General features: G+C 44.3%; 1 protein-coding gene across 1 annotated transcript in view; it reads right to left on the bottom strand.

Moving 5' to 3' along the window:
- Positions 1-893: 893 nt before the first annotated feature.
- The window catches only part of LOC8023270 (palmitoyltransferase ZDHHC3), a 48,035-nt gene continuing 28,953 nt past the window's right edge, over positions 894-19,975 (bottom strand). Inside the window, exons 7-8 of the mRNA XM_029978451.3 lie at positions 8,191-8,365; positions 894-2,138 (exon numbers count right to left, since the gene is read on the bottom strand). Coding sequence (XP_029834311.1) covers positions 8,207-8,365 — 159 coding nt within the window. The 3' untranslated portion in view covers positions 894-2,138; positions 8,191-8,206. The remainder of the gene's footprint in view (positions 2,139-8,190; positions 8,366-19,975) is intronic.

The following is a 19,975-nucleotide window of genomic DNA, read 5'->3' as shown; positions in this document are numbered from 1 at the left end:
GGAAGAAAGGCAGTTGCGTTTTTACACTGAGCTGAATTGTACGCAGCAAAGCTCCTCCCTCCCTCCCTCCCTCCCCTCCCCTCCCCCCCCCCCCTTCTTTGTGTATCATTTTCTACCCCGAAGTTTATGGCCAGCCTACCCTTGATGAATCTAAACAGACTATATTCAGAGATCCAGCGAGCTTAGATACGCCCAATGTCAACACTGCCGAAAGTCTGGCAAAATATAGGTATATAAAAAATGCAATGTACGTGACATAGTTAGCATCATTGATAGTTGCGCCTCTTATTTCGCGCTAAGGTAACAGCTTCGGCTGGCTCGCAGTTTGAGACTTTGAGACCCAATCTAAGAAACAGCGTAGATGCACTTGAACAATCATTTTTTTTAGCTGTGGTTTTAGATGACCCTGAACCACAGAATTTGTTTTTGTCACCAACAAAAATTAAGTACAGTTGCCCTTTAAAATACCATCTTGAAGCTTTTAAACTGTTTATCACATACAAACTTAATTTGTTAGCTGATTTTCAGGGGTATCATCAGTGTACAGACACCCCAATTTTCACAGCACTTTTTGATGCTTGCACAGTGATGCCGGAAGTATATTTTGAATAGGGGGAGTGGGATGGGGGAGGGGGGGCCAAAACCAAGTGTTCCTTCTTGTTTTTTATTGTTTATGAACTAAATTTTATCTTTCGCAGATATTACGATCAGTTTTGTTTACTATCCTCGCGTGAGCACCTAGCGTCTCCCTTCCAAGCATTCTTATGAGGGGACTGATCTCCCCCGCCATAAGAATATGCACTTGGGGGTGCTCTGGCCCCCCCCTCCTGCACACCCGATTCCGGCGTCCCTGGGCTTGCATCATGACCATTGCACATGGCAGAGCCAGAACATTTTCCCCCAACCACTTTATTCACAGAGGCAATATTTTCGGATGATTGCCATAACATTGAGTGATTTGTAACACAGGCGTTCGAACTTCGTTCAAGAGAAGCCCTTCTTTTAAAATGGAGTTATGTACAAAACAATACATGGCCATGTTGGACGACGGTCCACAAAAAAGATTCTGTTTGACAATGCGGCACAGACACAAAACTAGACTCATGTCTTCATACGAGATGTTCCACATGCGCAGCAAGCCCGAAAGCGAACCAGCCAACCAGGTTGTCCACACGAAGCAGTTCGAAACTGCAACACTTGTCCTGCACACCATTCACACTGCACACTTATGTAATCTCCAAGAAGGAATGGTGTCTTTCTTCAAAATCGGTGGTGCCCCGTTCTATGCGGCATAGCACATATTTGAAGCTTGTTTGCAACAGCTACCGAAATACAGCCCTTCTCCCGAAAAAATAAATAAATAAGAAAAACAATATACCAAAGCAAATTTTAAAGCAACTGCAAGACTTTAAACTACTGAGAAATGTCTTGAACACTACAGTCTCCAGCAGCAATCAAGAAAACCGATAAGAAATACCATATTTACTCGAGTAATAGCCGCACTATTTATGAACAAGGCCCTTGCGTCTGCTTTACCGCAGAGCACATATACAGCCAATCATCGCCTTGCACATAAATAACATAGCGAATAACTAGATCGAGAATACGATTCTCCAAACAAATGCAATCTTCATAAGGGGTATCTTCGCGCAAAGACGTTATCTCTGTCCTGTAAACCGTTGGAATCATGCTGCCGATCACGGTGATTGGCAAGCCACATGCTCCGCAGGAAAGCGAACCCTCAGGTTTTCTTCATATACAGCACGGCTATTACTCGAGTAAATAAGGTATGTCAGAGAAAGGGCTACGAGCAGTATTCCCCGAAAATTTACATTTACTTCTCATTTTTTAACTCTGCAGTTAAACTTTAACCCAACAAAGTGTCCTTGGCAGGTATTGAAAGCAAGCTCTAACTATCACATGTGAAGCAGGTGCGAAACACAGACACTCAGGAGTGGGAAATGCTGTGGGCCTGCACGCCGTGTCACTCAGAAGCACAGGAAGAACCATTGATGTCCAGACTGCACCCAGAGCTCTCCACTATTGGTCTGAACTGCACCACTTGGCTCGCTCCAAGACACAGGGCTTCCAGCATATGATGACCCTCAGTTTCCATGTTTGTCGCCAACAAAGTGCACCTGCATTGGAATGTAGGGGTGATTAAAGGACAACTTCAACATAAGCAAATCAAGCAAAATAATGCGATGGAAATTGATTAGTTTAGAGCACCTAAAAGACAGTTGTAATGCTGTAAAAAAAGGCAACTAAATTAAAATAGAGAATGTGAATATATAATAATACAAAAAACATAAAAAACCATACAAATCAGTGGATCCTTTCACCCATGCTTTTTACACCCAAAATTCCGAAATTACGGCAGCTGGAGTGACTTGTTACAGTATGCTGTTGAATACAAAGCCTACTTTTAGCAATTTAAACTGGCTACAATTGTTTCTTTTTTTCTACATGCACGAAAGCAGTAACCTCTAAATTTGGTATCTTTTTTTTTTTTTCTGAAATCATGACAAAATATACTTTGCAAGGAAATTCTTCCATCGTATCTTTAAAGTATAGTGGCCAATAAGACTTTATAATTCCCTAAATGGACCATCTCTCCACTACCTTCATGTATTTTCTTTCCATCTCCCTGAATGATGTAGGCAAACATTGCATGATTTAAATTGTGCTTTCATTGTTTAAAGGAGTTTTGTCCTATCCTTATTCTGACTGGTAGTCCTCACTAATAAAAGATTTGCGACAGTTTTGAAATGGAGGAAATACATCATTTAACTCTGAAAGTAAACGCTAAGGCAATGTAAACAGTAGTTTGAATCAAATAGCAATGCATCATTCGTAGCCTCCAGAGTGCAAGAGAAAGCAAAAACAGGCCAGTCTCCTTTGCAGTGTTGAAGCGAGAGATGGCATTGTGCTATTCAATTCAAAGGATTGTTCGCACACCCCTAGTAAATATAGGGTGGCCCCAGTGGATGCTAGCACCGTAAGACTAACTGTAAAAGTCGGCGCCTGTACATAGAAGGCTCAAACTTCCACTGAATGTGCCTTTAGGTGGTGGATCTTACCTTGCGAAATTTCAAGGCGTATAGCTCCCTTCCCATCAGAAATTATAGCAACAAACTTGCCAGGGTCAACGGTGGACATGTTCACAGGTTAGCGAGTAAGTGACACTTGTGATAGTTGGCTCAATCTCCCGATACACACAGCGAGCAGATGACACACTCTCGCCTTTCCTCGCTGTAACTCTAGGGAGATAGTGCCACAAGTTACAAGTGTCGCTAACTCGGTTGTCTGCGAACATGTCCGCCGCTGACCCTATAAAGTCTGCTGCTCTCCTTTTCGCAGGAAGGGAGTTATGCCCTCAAATTTCACAAGGTAAAATCCACTACTTTGATGCAGATTCGGTGAAAGTTTGAGCTTTTTAAGTGCAAGCGCAGATTTTTTTCGGTTTGTTTCAGTCCTAGGATTTACTGTGGCCACCCTTTACTTTGACGAGCATTCACCTGATTAGGAGTGTAAATAATACAAGGAGACTAAGAAACTCGAGCCAAACTGCTTTTACCAAAGGAAACCAAAAACCTTCCAACTTTGTGGAGCTGACTCGGCTCATTATCACAGGCAACTGCTTTATTCAAGAAGATTCACTCACTTAACCCACTGCATACTAATTTGTTTTCATAAAACATACCACAACACTTTATTTAAAATCAGCGATATACACAAAAAAAAGGAAACATTCAATTGGACTCCAGGTGTTGTTTGTTGCTCTCACTATTATTTATTGGCCATCTAATGTCTCCATTTAGTAGCTCTTCACTGTGCAGTACTGTTAGAAATATTGAGGAGGGTAGAGAGCAGTAAACAACATCCGGAGGTCAAGTGAATGTTTCCTTTAATTTTTGAGAAAATTGCCGATTTTAAATAAAGCTTTGGAGTCGTAAGAGAGGTGGTGGAAATGGTAGGGCAATTATCACTTTCGAATATAAGTTATCGTTTTCCCTCATCAGCTAAAGTAGACATCTCTGTTGAGGCCATCTCGCCTTTCTCTCCTGGTGAAAATTTGAAACAAACAACAAGACAAGCTGAAGGGGGCAGAGCAATAGTGGTGGTGTAGCTGTCTGCCATCAAGTGCATAAAACAAGCTTCGAAACATGAGCCAGATTCGCGGCCAGGCTTTCTGAACCGTTGGACAGCACGGGCGACAGTCGTGATTAATAGCCAAGGCGATGACCCTTTGACGGCCGCCCCTGTCAATGTACGGCGGTGATTACACATTTGAAAGTGCCTGCCTAAACGCAAAACTGCGCACACCGCGGAAAGTGTTGCCATTTGTTATGTCTTTGGCAAGCTATAAACATTATATTTGCATAGTTTTTTTGCTTTGCTGACTAGTTATAGCTTTCATATTAGATCTTCTGCACACGTGATGCTCACCTCTCACAACGGCTGCTCTGACGGTAGTGCCCGATGGGAGCACCGGCTCTTCCAATTCAGACTTCCAATGCTTTCCGGAATTAGATTAAGAGGATGAGAGCTCATAACCGATGAAGAAGCACTGTAAAGCACCTCTAGTTAGGAATCTCAAGCTGCCGGAATGTTGCGGAAGCGGACGCATCAAAATGAAACTGAATGGAAGGTGAATACTTTTCGTCTTAAAAACTATCATTTGATGCTTCTAATCATGAACAGCTTGAAAGCACTGAATGTATTCCTGCTAGCTAATTAAGAAAAAAAACATGCACATTGACTCTTTCCTTATGCTATGTATTCCTTTGGAAACAAAACCCAGAGACTGAAAAACATCTTTTAGGAAAAAAAAAAAAAAAACACGACCGTCAAAGGGTTAAGTATGTTTTCCCAAAGCTCCCTAAACGACTATTGTAGTTCAGAGACGGAGCTGCTTGGTTTCTAAAATAGAGACGGAGCACCGCAGGTGTTTATACCGCTTGGCAAGTTGATAATCTACTCTAACCCATTTCATCCGAGGGCCCTAGGACATCATTTTGTGAACATGGATGTAACACTTGGGAGATACAGAATGCTAAATGTGGCATTCAGAAACAGCCTTCCAGGCACTTCACTGCCACAAAGTCCTCAAGTATCTACAAAAAAACCCGAGTGCATTTAAGTTACTGCGTAACGTGTGCCACAGCAACGGCAGTTCGGCGCTTGCATAATTTCTATCGTTGTGGCACCGTTGTTGTTTCTTCAGCACCTCCTGAGCACGATCCTCAAGATTTTTGTGCCATTTTCGCTTCCGCTTTCAAATCTGTTCCAGTGCCTCATTCATACTTTGTCTACGACAAGCATCCTCAGCGTGCCATTGAAATTCCCGCTTTTTGGACCCGCTACAGACTTGCCGAGGTTTAGCCGTACGGAGTGCAAGTCCGTCTGCTTGGATGGTCGTGCGCATGCACCGGCACAACAGGGTGTCAACTACAGCCTGTGGGGTTGCGGTGTGCCTTCTAGCAGAGTCATTTTGCATGCATATCCGCCGACAGACAGCAAGCATTGCGTCAGTCGTTTCTAACCAATGCATGTTTACCTGAGCATCATGCTACAGAAACATTCGCCGCCACAATCGGTGCTAACTTCTCTTACACCAGAGATAGAAATTGAAAACACAAATTCCTTTCATTCATCGAAGGAAACAGCCGCAATCATCTCATTCCCAGTAGGCTGTCCTCGATTCGCCAGCGAGCCCAGAGCAATCCGATATAATGAGGAGAGAAGACGACTCCTCACATACATTTTATCAATCACTGAGACTGGTATATGTTGTTCCGTAGTAGTTGCCCAACGGTCAACCAAGATGCAAGCATCGTAGAGGTGCAGAAGCACGAAAAACATGGCGCCCAGTTATCGTCGTTGATGGTAACACTGCAAGGACACGACTGAACCTGAGCTTCAAGCCTGTCCTGCAGGTCGTATCACACGAATTTAGAATATGAAGATACAAAACCTTCACTCCGGCATCGGATTAAGGAATGCAGTTGTGGCAATACACGGACACGGCAGTCGCATTGGGATGTGGAGAAGCAGACGCCGTGTCTGCACGCAAAGTAATACTACAGTGGCTTAAAGGGGTTAGTCTAGTTACCACATAGCCTCCATTACGCATCAAGAACGGCTGCTCCTTGGAATACTGTGTAGGTGGCGGTTCGATCTGCAGCTCCGTTAGGGTGCCTCCATCGGCCGGCAGACAGAGGCACCCAAACACGCTTCATAACGAATATAAATACCTCAAAACAATTATTTGCTTCCAGTGAACTTCCAACGACATGGTTTGTGTTCGTAGGTGAATAAAAATCTGAAACTAGCAGACGACAGTGGCTGCAAATCGGCCGGAGCTGGCCAAAGCCAAGCTGGCCAAGCGGCCAAGCCGGAGCCATAGCCGAACGACGGGGCTGCAAGCGCCAGCACCACCTGCGGCCGTCTTCCAACACTGTGCCGCTTCTCCGGTTTTGTTCATTACACTACCCCTTCAAGCCACTGTAGTAATACTCACACGAGCCGTCGGTGACGCTGCGAATATGCTTCCAGGGCACAGCGGCGCTCCCTCTTTAGGCGTCGCATGTCTGCTCCCCCCCCCCCCCTTCCTCCAATAGTCACTGACAAGGTGGGAAGGGCAAGGCACCTCTTTCGAATGCTTCGCCTTTAGCACAAGCTAGTTACCTTTTGCCATGCTCTGGCGTCGCGTGTATGCTCGTGGCACATGAGACACCGAAGACTTATCGAAGGAAGAAAGAAACGGAATGTATACCGCCTTTAAATCACTGAATTTTGTCCCATCCATAGCTTGGTTGGTAGAGCAAAAGAGTGTAGAGAAAACGATTGCTGTCATCCATAGTTCATTGTCCATAGGTTCGAATCCTGCTCAATGGACGGAACTTTTTGTTTCCTCATGAAGTCAGCAGCGGCGGCTGGGAACAATCATATGATTGACACTGTCACCAAAAGTTTTCGTGAAGGACGACCTTGCAATTTCCCGGGGAGGCTCCCACTAACAGCTGTCGCTGCAAGAAGTGTTTTGCTTGTCCAGCCAGATAACGTCGAGACTTGTCTTCTGCATCAAGGTAGTGTGTGTGCCCCGACATAATGATTTGTTTAACAAGACAAGTTTTTGACAGACAAGGAAGAACATAATGGTGCTTCTGCAGCCCTATATTTTCCAAATCATTCTTTCTGTGACTTTTTTCTCAACCCATATACCAAGCGCTGCCTACAACGACTTTTTGAGACAACCAGCAGCCTCCAGAAAGAGCTGTAACCAACACACTAAAGACTTTACAGAAGAATACTTCCAGCTATTCTTTTAAGGTTAGAAGGATGGCCTCCAGCCACAAATTGTTTCTGAAGAAAATAACTTTGAAGAAATTCATGCTGAAGCATCAAATTGTGACAGACCTTACATGCCTAGCTTTCAGCACACAATCTAAGGCTATACTCACATAAGAGAGAACCAAATATTGTCAACATGAAAATTGATTTCATAAAATCGTGAAAAAATACAAGCCTAGAGAAAAAGATAAATAATGAAAAATATTCAGTGATTACTAATCTTTTAATGTCTGGTCATGTAAACTTACAAAAAAAAAAATAACAGCAATTAGCACACAGATACCTAATACTAATAAGCACATTAAACGAGCAACTATTCCATACAACAGATATCGCATATAACACACTTGTGTTTTCTGGTGTCACTTTTCACACCTCAGGCAGTAAACAGTCCCCGAGTTAATTCATGCACAAGACAGTTGCTGTGAGTGAAATAATGTGCAGTTTAATATTTTCTTTCTAAAACGGTAAACCATTAAAGTTTGTTGTTTTCAGTCCCTGCTTTAATTTCATCACATTCAAAATCATGATATTCCGTTTTTCAGCCCCCCCTCCTGAATTTCAACATCAAAGTGAGCCTTTGCATCCTCAGTGTTATCATTTATATTAATTTTGGCGGTAATGTGATAACTACGGTGTGAGCACCTAACATAGCAACAATTTACAGAGATGCACAATGTTTTATTACTTACCTTGCACAAGATACTTGGCTAAAATAAAGAGATAATGACCTTTCTAGGGCTCACTATTTAATAAAATTTTATGGCAGTGCAAAAGTGAAAGAGTAATTTGCTGCCACTGATCCAATCACACCATGTGATCGCATCTGCTCACCAGGTGGCTTGTGTCGCTAGACTGCGTAGAGGTAGCCTGGAACAGGAACGCTGTCCCCAGTCGAGGTGAAGGGTGAGAACCACGAAAGAGAGAAGCGGCCGAAGACTGAGCGCATGCTACGCCAGGGCGAGCGCTTCTGCCACCGAGCCACTTCCTTCTTGAGCTGCTCTATGCCCTAAAACAAAGCACACACAAATGAAGGTGATTAAAATAAAGAATGCTATCTCTTTATTCAAACGACAGCCGGTGGCACGGTGACCAGTTTTCACTGTTGCTGTGGGCAGTAACGCGAAGTCTCTTGTAAACTTGCAGCTTTTGTGCAGCCGTTATACCGTATCGATCGCAGGTGTGCATAACAAAGACTGCAACAGCCTTTCTAGGCCTATGAGTTACATGTACAGTGTTCAACGAAACAAAAAAGACCTCGCTAGAGTACCCCCCCCCCCCCCCCCCCCCCCGCTAGAGTAACTGCATATGCTCTGCATAAAAGCGTATACAGTTGCCCTTGAGCATACAGCTAGCATACACACTTACTCTAGCATAAAGTAATATAGCTCCGCCTTTTAATTACTCTAGGCATTGCTAGTGTCTGAATACGCACAAGCACACGCGCTCCACTGGTCCGTTTCATTGAGCACTGAAAATATTCTTGGATATCTCTTTCATATACAACATTGTGCCATGGGGAACACACAGTCAAATGTAAAGTGGCCTGTAATGAGCACTATACACTCCTTGCAACGCGACTGGCGCGATGCCGCACGGCCGTTACCGAAGGTAAGCAGTGAGGACCCGAGCAAAACGAAACCATGCTGCATACAATAAACTCTCACTTGAGCGAATGTCGATTTAACGAATATTTCAGAACAACGAACTTTAAAAAATCCCCGGCGGTTTTCCTGTGCATTCTATGCAAAAATGGTTCAGTTAAACGAATTAATGAATTTCGGAATAGTGAATATTTCAGTTCAACAGACTTGATCGGTGGACCCAGGATAATTTTTACAATCAGTTCAACGAAGCTTCCTGATCTGCAGTGCTGGCGTAGCCGATGCCCGCCGCCGACGCCTCTGCAGCGGCGGCGTATCATAGCTTGCGTTCATCGCCGCCGAGGCAAAGCGGCGGTGCAGTAGACGGAAAACCACATGGTGTTTCTGCTTTTCTTTGTCATTGGTTCGGTTCGGCCATTTTAGTTTTGGGTAACAACAGCAGGACGGCAGTTTGTCTGCCCATTTTCGTAATGAGTGCGACGAAACGGAAGCGATTGTCTCTATCAGACATGCTCAAAATCTTTCAGCGTCTGGACAACGGTCAAAGGCAAGTGGACGTTGCGAAGGACTATGAAATTCCACCGTTGATGTCGTTAACGACAGTGAAGCAAAAGTCGAAGCTTGAAGGAGAAACTGCGTTTGATCGCAACAGGAAACGACTCTGCACGGGATAATGCAAGCCAGTGGACGATGCCGTTGCAGCATGGCATCGTCACAGCAACAAGTTGTACCAGAAGAAGTGCAAAAAAACATACTTTCTGGACAGCATTGTTAGTTCAAGTGCTTTAAGAGCACCAGTGCAAATGAAAATTAGATTTTTATTCAAAATGAGAAAGGCAGCAATGCAACTGTTATGAACTTTGTATATATCGATATGAATGACTCAATAAATTGCATTTCACACTTTTAACTCAATGTATACTGTGCCCTATGCTGTTCCATATTCCAGTGAATATATTCAGTTTAGTGAACTTTCAGTTAAGTAAACTATTTTCTTGGGTAGGACCAACCTTACATGTACAATTAGATCTCTACGTGCCCGCCTCTCTCAGTCACACCCTTTATTGTAAGGCCATCTATGAATGGCTCTTTAAAACAGAAATTCATGCAGACCGGTGAATCGCTGGCTTTGGCAATATGGCCCCTGACGGCACGCCCAGCGATTCGCCGGCGTTGGTAGCGAATGGGTAAAGGGGGGACAGTACCAGAAAAAAGAAATTTCCGCAAAAAAAAGTCTATCTTGAAAAATGACACATTTACATCCACCAACATCTAGAGAGTATTTCCAGAAAGTTTATTTGTTTACACTGCAAAGTTATTTTTTACAAATTATTTTCAGTCCAACAATGCAAAAGAAAAGGTAGAGGTATGAGCATATTGAACGCGTTTTTCTCTGTTCCACTTTTTGGCATAAATTTCACTTTAAAGGGACACTGACAGGGTATTTATGCTCGCCGAGGTTTTTAGTTGTACGTGACATATGAGAGCTCAACTACCCAGAACAGAATTTGCGGCTCGAAATTCGGTTTCTTTCCGCCCGAAAACCGCCGATCAAGAACCGGCCGGTTTGAGTCTCGCTCACTCTCTTTTTCGCGGTCACGGGCCATTTTCTAAGGTATCGATGCGACCACCAAAATTAATCAAAGTCGTGGGTCACTGAAGGCACACACTCAATATTAAAATGGAAAAAAAAAATATGAAACCCGTTTTTTGTGGCTTTTAAAAAGCTGCAAATACGTTGATTGAAAAAAAAGTTCCACAGACAACCGGAAGCATTCTGTGCGTGCGTCGTTTCGCGTATCGTGGAACTCGCAGGGACGGCGATGGCAGCGGACGACGGGCGTGGGACCTGTATTTCAGAACTGTCGTTCACGGTACCGGCGAATTTTGTCTGCCTTAAAAAAAGAAATTTGTGACTGGTCAAAAGAATTGGTAGCCTATTCATCCCGTACGACACGCCCGACCACCAAGCCGATTTGCACGAAGACGTCGCCGAGCCGTCGCTCCCTTCTCGTGGCTGAAGACATCGCTCGCGCAAACGTCAAGCACGACGTGTCTACTTCGAGTTGAATATGCACGCGCACGATTTCTTTGCTAGGTGAGAATGTTGCCAATGCGTGGCGCATCCCGACTTCGACCCGGGAGTGCTTTTGCTAGAGGAAAATCGGCAGCAAACTTTCCAACTTACAGTTTATCAGCTGAATTATTACTAAGGAAAGAGATCCCCCAATTTCGATTGCCCCAGTAGCTCAGTGGGAAAGACGTCGGCTTCACACGCGGTAGGACCGGGTTCAATCCCCCGTGAAACCTTTTTTTTTTTTTTTTTTCCAAATATTTTCCGATGTCTACATTTCGTTTTTTTTTTACAATTATTACTGAAGAAAGAAACAAAAAAAAATAATAAGAAACAAATGTTGCGGACGACACGTCGCTGAATTAAATGGTATGGGATTTCCTTTTTGATACCTGTGAACTCAATGTAATCACTTTCCACTAAATGCAAGGAGCATATAAATCGGGTAGCGTCCAATTTTCGAGGTGCCCGTATATGTTCTACAGGAATTGCAGCCAGCCATTGGTCCCGATCCCGTTGACCTTTCGGAAACTCTGTCGCACAATGCCACTTCTGTTTCGGACGCAGGACATGTGAGCCAGCTCTTCACGCAACATCTTGGGTGTATTCTTTTCGGAGCCGATCAAAATTCACCACGGGCACTCAATACTCATCTCCAACTCAATGTACAAGACCACTCATCTTGGAGTACAGAACAACGAGCGGAACATACATAGCTGCAAAAGAATTCCACGGCGAACAGTTCCCGTACGCCGCATGTCGTCTGCTACCGGGAAGGAGAAAAAAACAACAACAAAAAAAACACACGGTCGGGTGTAGCCACGTGACTTCCGCCACTCACTCTCTTCTCTCCACTTCTCCGACCTCCGTCGGGTTTCGGTTTCGGTTTCGAGCAGTTGCGTCTTTTGGCTTTATTAATAAAATACGCTACTCTGTTGTAAAATATTAATTGGGTAGTCCTCCGACACCATAATAAAGCGCCTGGCAAAAAATTAAAAAAAAATTTTGGGGGGTGTCAGTGTCCCTTTAAAGGGACCATGAAATGACCTTTTTACTTTTGCCAAATAACTTTTACATTAAACCATCAATGTTCACTTAATGCAGAACAGGCATCCGTTTTCGTTTCGGTTTATTAACTTCTACACAAAAAATTAATGAAAGATTGACTTTTCCTTCCTCTCAAACTCATTGCAAAACAAGCTGCGGCGTAGTTTTGACAGTCGTGACGTCTGCAGGCATCGGAACTGGAAGTTTTCTCGGCAGTAGGAGAATGGAAGCGCAAACGGCAGCGAGTTGGCGGTGTGCCGGTAGGTTTTACTGCGCTGATGGCGCTGATGCCACCGACATATTTTCTGAATCGGCGCCTCTCATCGCCGCGATAGCCATGGACACATCGCAGCTCAGCGAAATTCAATTAGGTATGTTGCGCTACAGCGACAGCATGGGACTTGCCCCGTACGCCGGTATGACTGTTGGGAAGCGCGGCAAAGACTCCAGTTCTTCACTGGAATCGGCAGAGGGCTTTTGGAACCTGCCAGCATTCGCGGAGAACACTGTGAATGTGGCTGTAATCACGCTTGGTGTCAAAATCTTCCGAGCATACGCGAATGACTTTGAACCCGGGGTCCCTCAAACCGATGAGCCTGCAGCAAGTGCTCAACGTGGTTCATCGAGTGGCAAGCGGTGAAACTGCAACGGTTTCTTTTTAACCACCGGACTGCAGAAACTGTACTTCGGACACTTCAATACACTGCAGTTTTTCGGCATAGTGATCGAGCGATCGATCACAAACAATGTAAACACTACTCGAGCAGCCAGGAAACGAAAGTCTGCTCTGCGAAGTAAACGCGACCAGGAGAAAACCTGTTCAGCAGACGACGCTCGGGGATTGACTGCCTAGGCGCAGTTGGGTCTTTCTCTTGCTTCGTTTACCACACGATAGATGGCGCTTGGCTCTGAGCATTATTAAATTTGTCAATTTTCGTCACACCTCTAATATGCTACAAAATGTGGATCGGAATATTATTTAACAAAACTTTTAGGAAACATTCGCCGGCTATTTATTGTTTATGATTGCGGTGCTGGTGAGGTAGACTGCTGCCCAATAGGCGACGTAGATTTGGCTGACGTGCTGCGGTTCCGCGGATGCATTGCAGTGAAAAGGCAGATAGCTTTCGAAGGAAAGAAGGTGTAAAAGAGTCCGGTTTTATTTTAAAAGTTCTATGGCGAAGAATATTTTCTGGCTCTCTATTTTTGTGTCTTTGGGTTTCTTTTCACACCCTTTACGATGTGCGTCGGATCAACTTAGATTTTAAAATCGTTTCATGGTCCCTTTAACAAAGCTATCATTTCAGAATGAAGCTACTGAGAGACTTAATATTTGCGGTTTATATGCCGAAATTGTATGAAACCGTTTACTATGAGCTCAGATTTTGCATTTTCATGTTCCTTTATTATGAAAAGCAGTAATATGTAAAACTTAGTAAAAGTAAAAAAACAATTTTGTTTTTATAAATTTTTTTAACTGAAAAATGCATATTATCTCAATTTTTTCCCATAGTAACCGGCAACAGGTATTCCAGTATGCATTCCACCAGAAGATTATGTGGTTATCAACACCATTTCTCAACGATAGATTTATTGAGCAGATTCCATGCAAAGCTATGCTTTACTTCATTCTGGGGTTATGGTACTTAATCAAATTGATTCACAGGGCTGAAACTTTGCATGCCCTCCTTCTATATGGCTACAAATACCACCTGCAAATATCACGCCGGTTGAGTGAGTGGTTAAAAAGTTGACATTCCCAGGTAGTGTCCCCCCTTAAAAACCGGCGACCAGTTCGCACTTTCCACTTTTCCCTCCCTTCCTTCTCTCCCTCTTCTACCCTGTCCACCGTTGCTTGTTTCTTCCTCCCCCATGGTGAGGAGGATCTTCTGCCTTGCAGAATCTCGAGTCTGGTCGTCTGCCTTTAAAGAGATTGTCTGGTCAATTTTGTCTTCAAAAAAACAATTAAATCTTGTTTTAACTGTGTTTACGAACACCCTCCATGCAATTTCCGAATTTTTCATCCTCCTCCATGCGAGAAATTGGATTTTAAACTCTTCCCAAAACGCGTCCTTGAAGAATGGCATTTTAGTTGGCAACATTGGCAACCGCGGAAGCTCTTGACGTGACATCAGGTAAAAAGCCGCGTTGGGGTGCCTCCCGACTGCTGTACTGTAACTTTTTGTTTTTTTATTCGTTTACCCTTGTTGCTCAGTCAGACTAGATCTATCTGGATTTAAGGGAACTTTTGTTATGCGGTTGGTTGAAACAACCTTCGGACTGCAGACAAACAATGTCCTGTCACCGTGTGAAATAGAATCAAGCTGTCCGCGTGCAAATGTGGCCGTGACCTGTTAGGTTCCAGATTGGTTTTGGTTTCGTCGCATAAATATATTTTGAAAATAGAACTGCTCCTCTAGCATCAATTATTCATGACCTCACAAGACATTTAAATAGTCTAAACATCTAAATTCACGATAGAGCTCACCTTTAATGCTATTCGAATGCAAAATGGTTTCGGTTTCAGTTGTGCCACATACACATTTTTCTTGTGTGTGTCACTGCTGCTCTACGCTCAATTCCTCATGATCTTGCAAGAGATTGCCTTCAAATGTCTACGTTGACGGTAGAGCATCTTTTTTAATCCCTGTCTCCCACAGTAATGACTCTAATCGATGCGGTTGATCTCGTGGACTCCAGCTGTGTCCTCAATACTAATTTATATGGCGTGCAAGTACACCTGCTAGTAAGCAAGCAGCGAAGGAAGTATTTTTCGCGCATCTCGTGCATTTATTTACCCCCAATGCGCTCGAAGAATCATGGCCTCTGCCTGGCTAATATGGTTTTCTGCAATTTATATTGTCCATTGATTGGTATGTCCCTTCTTTATATTTCTTACTTTTTTGAAAGCGTGCCGATGTTCCAATAACAGCCAGGTGTTTATAGTTACCCCATATTTCAGACGTCTTGGGAACCATCCAGCAGGGAGCCCCATATTTGTCAAGTTTCAAGACTTTTGTTTGTGATACAACTCATCAGGGCTGGAACATTGCACATTTGAGCTAAAACATTTTATGATCACCACCCTGTCTAGCTTTATAACTAAAAATTGAAGTCTTCCAACCACATAAACATGTACAGACAAAGTTTATTTCAGAACTGTTTCGTGGAACGATTAAGCAAACAACAAGTTTCAAAGAAAACTATTTTTCATCTTCCAAAGGACAGTAAGGGAAGTGCTCTCCGGAGGCCTGGAGAGTACTTCCCGTTCTAACGTTTTGAAGGTTTCAGTTCCTCATAAAAGTAAGAGAGTTAATCGGTAAACACTCCCTAAAACCTACAAGCCAAGAAATCACCCTCCCCAATCCAGAGTCGATCAGCGAGATCACAGTGTAAACGGTGCAGTGGGTTGATGTGACGGTGGACATCACACAAGTGCCGCGTGAATAACGTATACTTTGCACAAAAATGAGGTTCCCCTGGAGGTTACTGGTTCCCAAACTTTGTTTCAGAAACAAAGAATAATAAAAGGGGGATACGCGCACGTCCGGATACCACACGTCCCATGGCATGGGTCACAGAATTTCCCTAGAACACTTGCCGCAGCGTTGAGACTGCCAGACATATAATGGTTCAGAATTACGGATTATCTTTACTATTCATGGCAATGCTCGGTTACAGATACCGTCAGAAACATAGACAGCCTCAGGAATCCTCTTCGCAAAGGTGTGGTAACTCTTTGCAAAGAGCGATATGTCAATCCGAGAAATGCACCGATAGCTGCCCCAAGCTCACAGCCGTCTTGGAATAATATCTTGATAAAAGTTGCTTTTTTTTTTTTTAATGTTGCTATGACAAGAAAATCAATTTAACTGAGAACAACCTAAGATAGAGTATAAGAAGAAACAAAATACAAAATACTCATTGAGAACATATTCCAACCCCCGCGTACACGAAGTGCCAGCATAGCCGACGATCCCATGCCTGATGTTACGTCACGCGTCACGGCGGGATGTCAGCCACTGACACTGGCGAAATTCGGGGTGCAGTTTTGTACATATGCTTAATTAGTATCCGGATATTATATATCAAAATAAAAATGTTGTTTGTCTATGTGAAGGCTCCCAGACCTAACGAGCACAAAAACTTAATTACTTCCGGTTTAGACCGGACAATCCCTTTAAAGGGCAACTCCGCTTAATTTCAAAAATTCTGAGATAGTGGCCGATTTTGCTTTTTGAAGCACTCAAAAACAGTCCCCAATCCTTTGTTTCGCGAAAAATAAAATATTTTTCGTGTAATTTTACTCTAGCCATGATCACAAACCGAAACCGAAACGGTGGCAAAGCCGGACAACATTGTATATTCGGCATCACTAAGCATGTACACCCACGTGATATACAAGGGGAAGAAGAAGCTCCCCTCTTATCAGGATCCTCCTTTGTGCCTCCTGGATTAGCACAGGCGTCGCTATTCTCCTCCCAGAAGATTATAGAAGATTAACCTGTCACTCAAAATTCTTACAAAAGCAGCTTCCCTCTCCTCCTTTTACTTGGTGTTCAAAAGTATGCGATGTAACACAAGCCGCGCTCAATGAGGCGATCGGCTTATCAGTAGTATCAATAGTCTAGCGCCGGGCCGGCCGAGCGCGTCACTCACGTCTTTCACGGCGCTGGCGCCACCCGTGCTCTCCCCGAAAAAAAAAACAAAATTGAAAAAAAAAAAAAAAGAAGCTGTACATGTTTGATGACGTCGCGGACGTGCAGGGAGAAGGAATTTGGAGGAAGCGGAAATGCAGCCGGGCAGTGTTGTCTGGCCCGCACGTCTCAACCAAAACCAGCGGATTCGTGCTTGTCAAACTTTGACAGCAATTTTAATGAACTTCTAGGCGGAATTTCGTCGTAATATTTGCCATGGGGGTTTGGTAGATGATAACAAAGAGAACTGTATAGTTTTGCACTACTGGAAAAGAAGCGGAGTTGCCCTTTAAGGCTCACGGCTGGGTCTACGGTCATGGGGAAGTTGTATCTAGATTTAAAGTTGTTAAACGGTAACGGTTTTGTTGGTCGCAATGAAAAGAGGAACCCAAGAGGGTCTTATCTAGACACAGTGCCCATTCAAAACTCGTAAAGGTTGATGTCGTAAAGTCTCTTATAGGCAATGCTGTAAAAAAGTTGTGTATGTATTCGTTGTGTCAGCAGCGTGCTTCTGAGACAGTTGGAGCAGTTGAGGCTGAGTATAGTTTGGATTTATTTAGATCAATTTTGTGTAGACAAACTGTAGAAAGGCCTAAAGCTCTGAGGGGACTCCGAAGAAAAATGTTGTAATTCCATACTTTCATGGGTTTTCACATACAGTCGCCAACCGATTTTTCGGACTCGGAGGAGACTCCGAACTTGTCCGAATAATCAAGTGGTCCGAAAAATTGATTTCAGCCAAATTACCGAATTTCCGCGCATATTCCGCTGCGTATTGGCCACTTTCCACTTGCTTGATGTCAAGTTTAAGTTCTCATGCAACTTCCGCTTTATATTGTTCACTTTTCACTTGTTTGTTTAACTGTTTGATCACGGTGCGGCACTTCGTTAGCGCCTTTGTTGGCACTAACGGCGAAGGTGAAGTTGGCGCCATTTGGCGCTATTTGGCTTTGCACCAGGCTCACTTCAATACTAAGCCTATCGGCAAAAAACCTTCGAGCTCAAAGACCACAAGTACGGCAAACGGCAACTCTTCTCGCGGTCGCACCCAAAAAACACGGACCACGAGAACAACTGGAAGAACCATAAGAATTGTCAGACGGCGGCCATGTTGGCTACAGCAGAACCAGAAAACCCGACTATAGCCTCAACCCAGCTTGCTTATTGCGTAGGACGTAGTATCGAGGCTACAGGGAAAAATCAAAACGACCAAAATGGCAGCGAGTAAGCTCGCGGCGCTATCGTGGTGGCTGTTTTGTGGCTGTAAACTGAGGATATCGCACAAATTATGTCCGAAATATCGAGCAATAAGCTTTACGACGTCCGAAATTTCGGTCAATGTTATACATTAGCTCTATGGGGTGAGTGACGGTTCGGTGAAAACGCCCGAATAATCGAACGTGTCCGAAAAATCGGTCGGCGACTGTATTCTCAAAGCTTTGGCTCAGAAGTTTGAAGTAAATGTTGTTTTTAAGACACATTTCCGCTTAGGTAGTCATACACCGTTTGCGTCTGAGCGAGAACAGAGCTCTGTGAAAAAACATAGGGATCCTCCAATTGGTTGCGTCAAGGAAGTTGTGTACAAAATCCTGTTTGATTGTGGGCTGTGCTATGTGGGCCAGGTGGGTCGGTGTGTAAACGACCGCCTCTTGGAACACAAAAGGAGAGTGAAAAATGTTTCTCCATCATCTGAACTAGCCAAACATATTGCTGAATGTAATGCATGCTCACCATTATAAGAAGAGACTTCAATTTTGTGCAAAGAAAGCGACTCTTTCAAAAAAAATCTAAAAGGAAACCTTGAGTATAGGGGACCACGGAAATTGCGCGAGCCAGCCGTCTATAGTTTTGAACGAGTGCGTGAGACAATTCCTTCCGTTGCGAGTTTTTGTTGCTGTTGTCGAGGGGTGGGTGGTTAAAGAGGGGGGGGGGGGGGGGGGGGGTTTGCTCAGTTCACACAGCCTTAACTGGGATTGGAGATTATCTTGTCCGGTAGTTTGGCGGCGGCCGGGTGTCTGCTGGTGGTGTGATGTCGGGGTGAAGCTCAGTCAGTCTGGCTCAGTTACGCCAACTTTGCAGCGGCATGTCATTTCTATCTTCCCTCTTTCCTGTCTGTGGGGACAGCTATAAAATGTTCCCTTGTGAATAAACTCACATTTCCATCTTTTTCTTCAGTTTGTCCACTTCGCTATGCTTGGTGGCTCAGTTCCCTTACTTCCACTAGTTCCGTTTCGCAGAGTTCAGGGCTGTAATTATGCACCACTCATGGCAAGCATGTATTAAGCTTCACTGCTTTTCACCAGAATATGCGTCGCGCTTCACTGCTTCACACACAGGCATGCTGAGAGCAGTGGCTGACAAGGGGTAGCATCTGGGTTAGCTCGATGGGCTCACAACTTTCGCTCACTCTTCTAGGTCCACATCCTTTGTTTACGATCATAGACCAAACCCAACTTTGAAAGAACAGACTAATGGCGAATTCCACTGGTCATTTTGGAGCGCGCCGGGATCAGTAGACCAGATCCGAGATTGAGCATGCAATCTGAACGGTCGCTTCACATCTGGATCCCCGGTGGAACATGACCACTCCTTCGGGATCAGCGGATGCCTTCTTGTCATTCATCTTCCCGATAATCCCCTTCCCGCAGTCCCAGATCCCGAAGCACATTTTTACAGCTGCGACGCTAACAACACGTGTCCAACGCACGAGCCAATTTAAACATGATGTGAAAGAAGCGTGTCGATAAGCAAAATGCATCAGTGCAGCCCACTTGCCTCTTCATCGGAACACTCGTCAACGGTGTCCAAGTAAGTCTCAATTTTTGGCCTCTTTTGCGGAGGCCCGGAAAGGCAGTCGAATTCATGCGGGACATACAAGCAATTTTCATCGTCGCTACTACTTGAGCAACTTGACGACTAACTGTCATCAAGCAGCGGCAGCAGTAAAGCGGGCGCCACTTCGCGAGCGGATATTACGAATTCCTTTGAGGCAAGATCAGCGAGATGCCTGGCAAGAAAGGAAGTCACATGTGCGCGCCGAGGACTGGCCAGGCTGGTTTCCGATCGAATCCGCCAAAATCGGCAGAGCGACTTTTCTCGGATCCAGATCGAGATCTGGAGTGGGAGCTCATTCAAAACGACAAAAAGAACACGTCCGTTTAGATCCCGATCGCCCAGTGAAATGGCATGCTCCAGAA

The sequence above is a fragment of the Ixodes scapularis genome, unplaced genomic scaffold (genome assembly GCF_016920785.2).
Source record: "Ixodes scapularis isolate PalLabHiFi unplaced genomic scaffold, ASM1692078v2 PGA_scaffold9__187_contigs__length_104089568, whole genome shotgun sequence".
Classification (NCBI taxonomy): domain Eukaryota; kingdom Metazoa; phylum Arthropoda; class Arachnida; order Ixodida; family Ixodidae; genus Ixodes; species Ixodes scapularis.
Note: the sequence above shows the minus strand (reverse complement) of the source record. Positions and strands in the feature narration are given on the sequence as shown.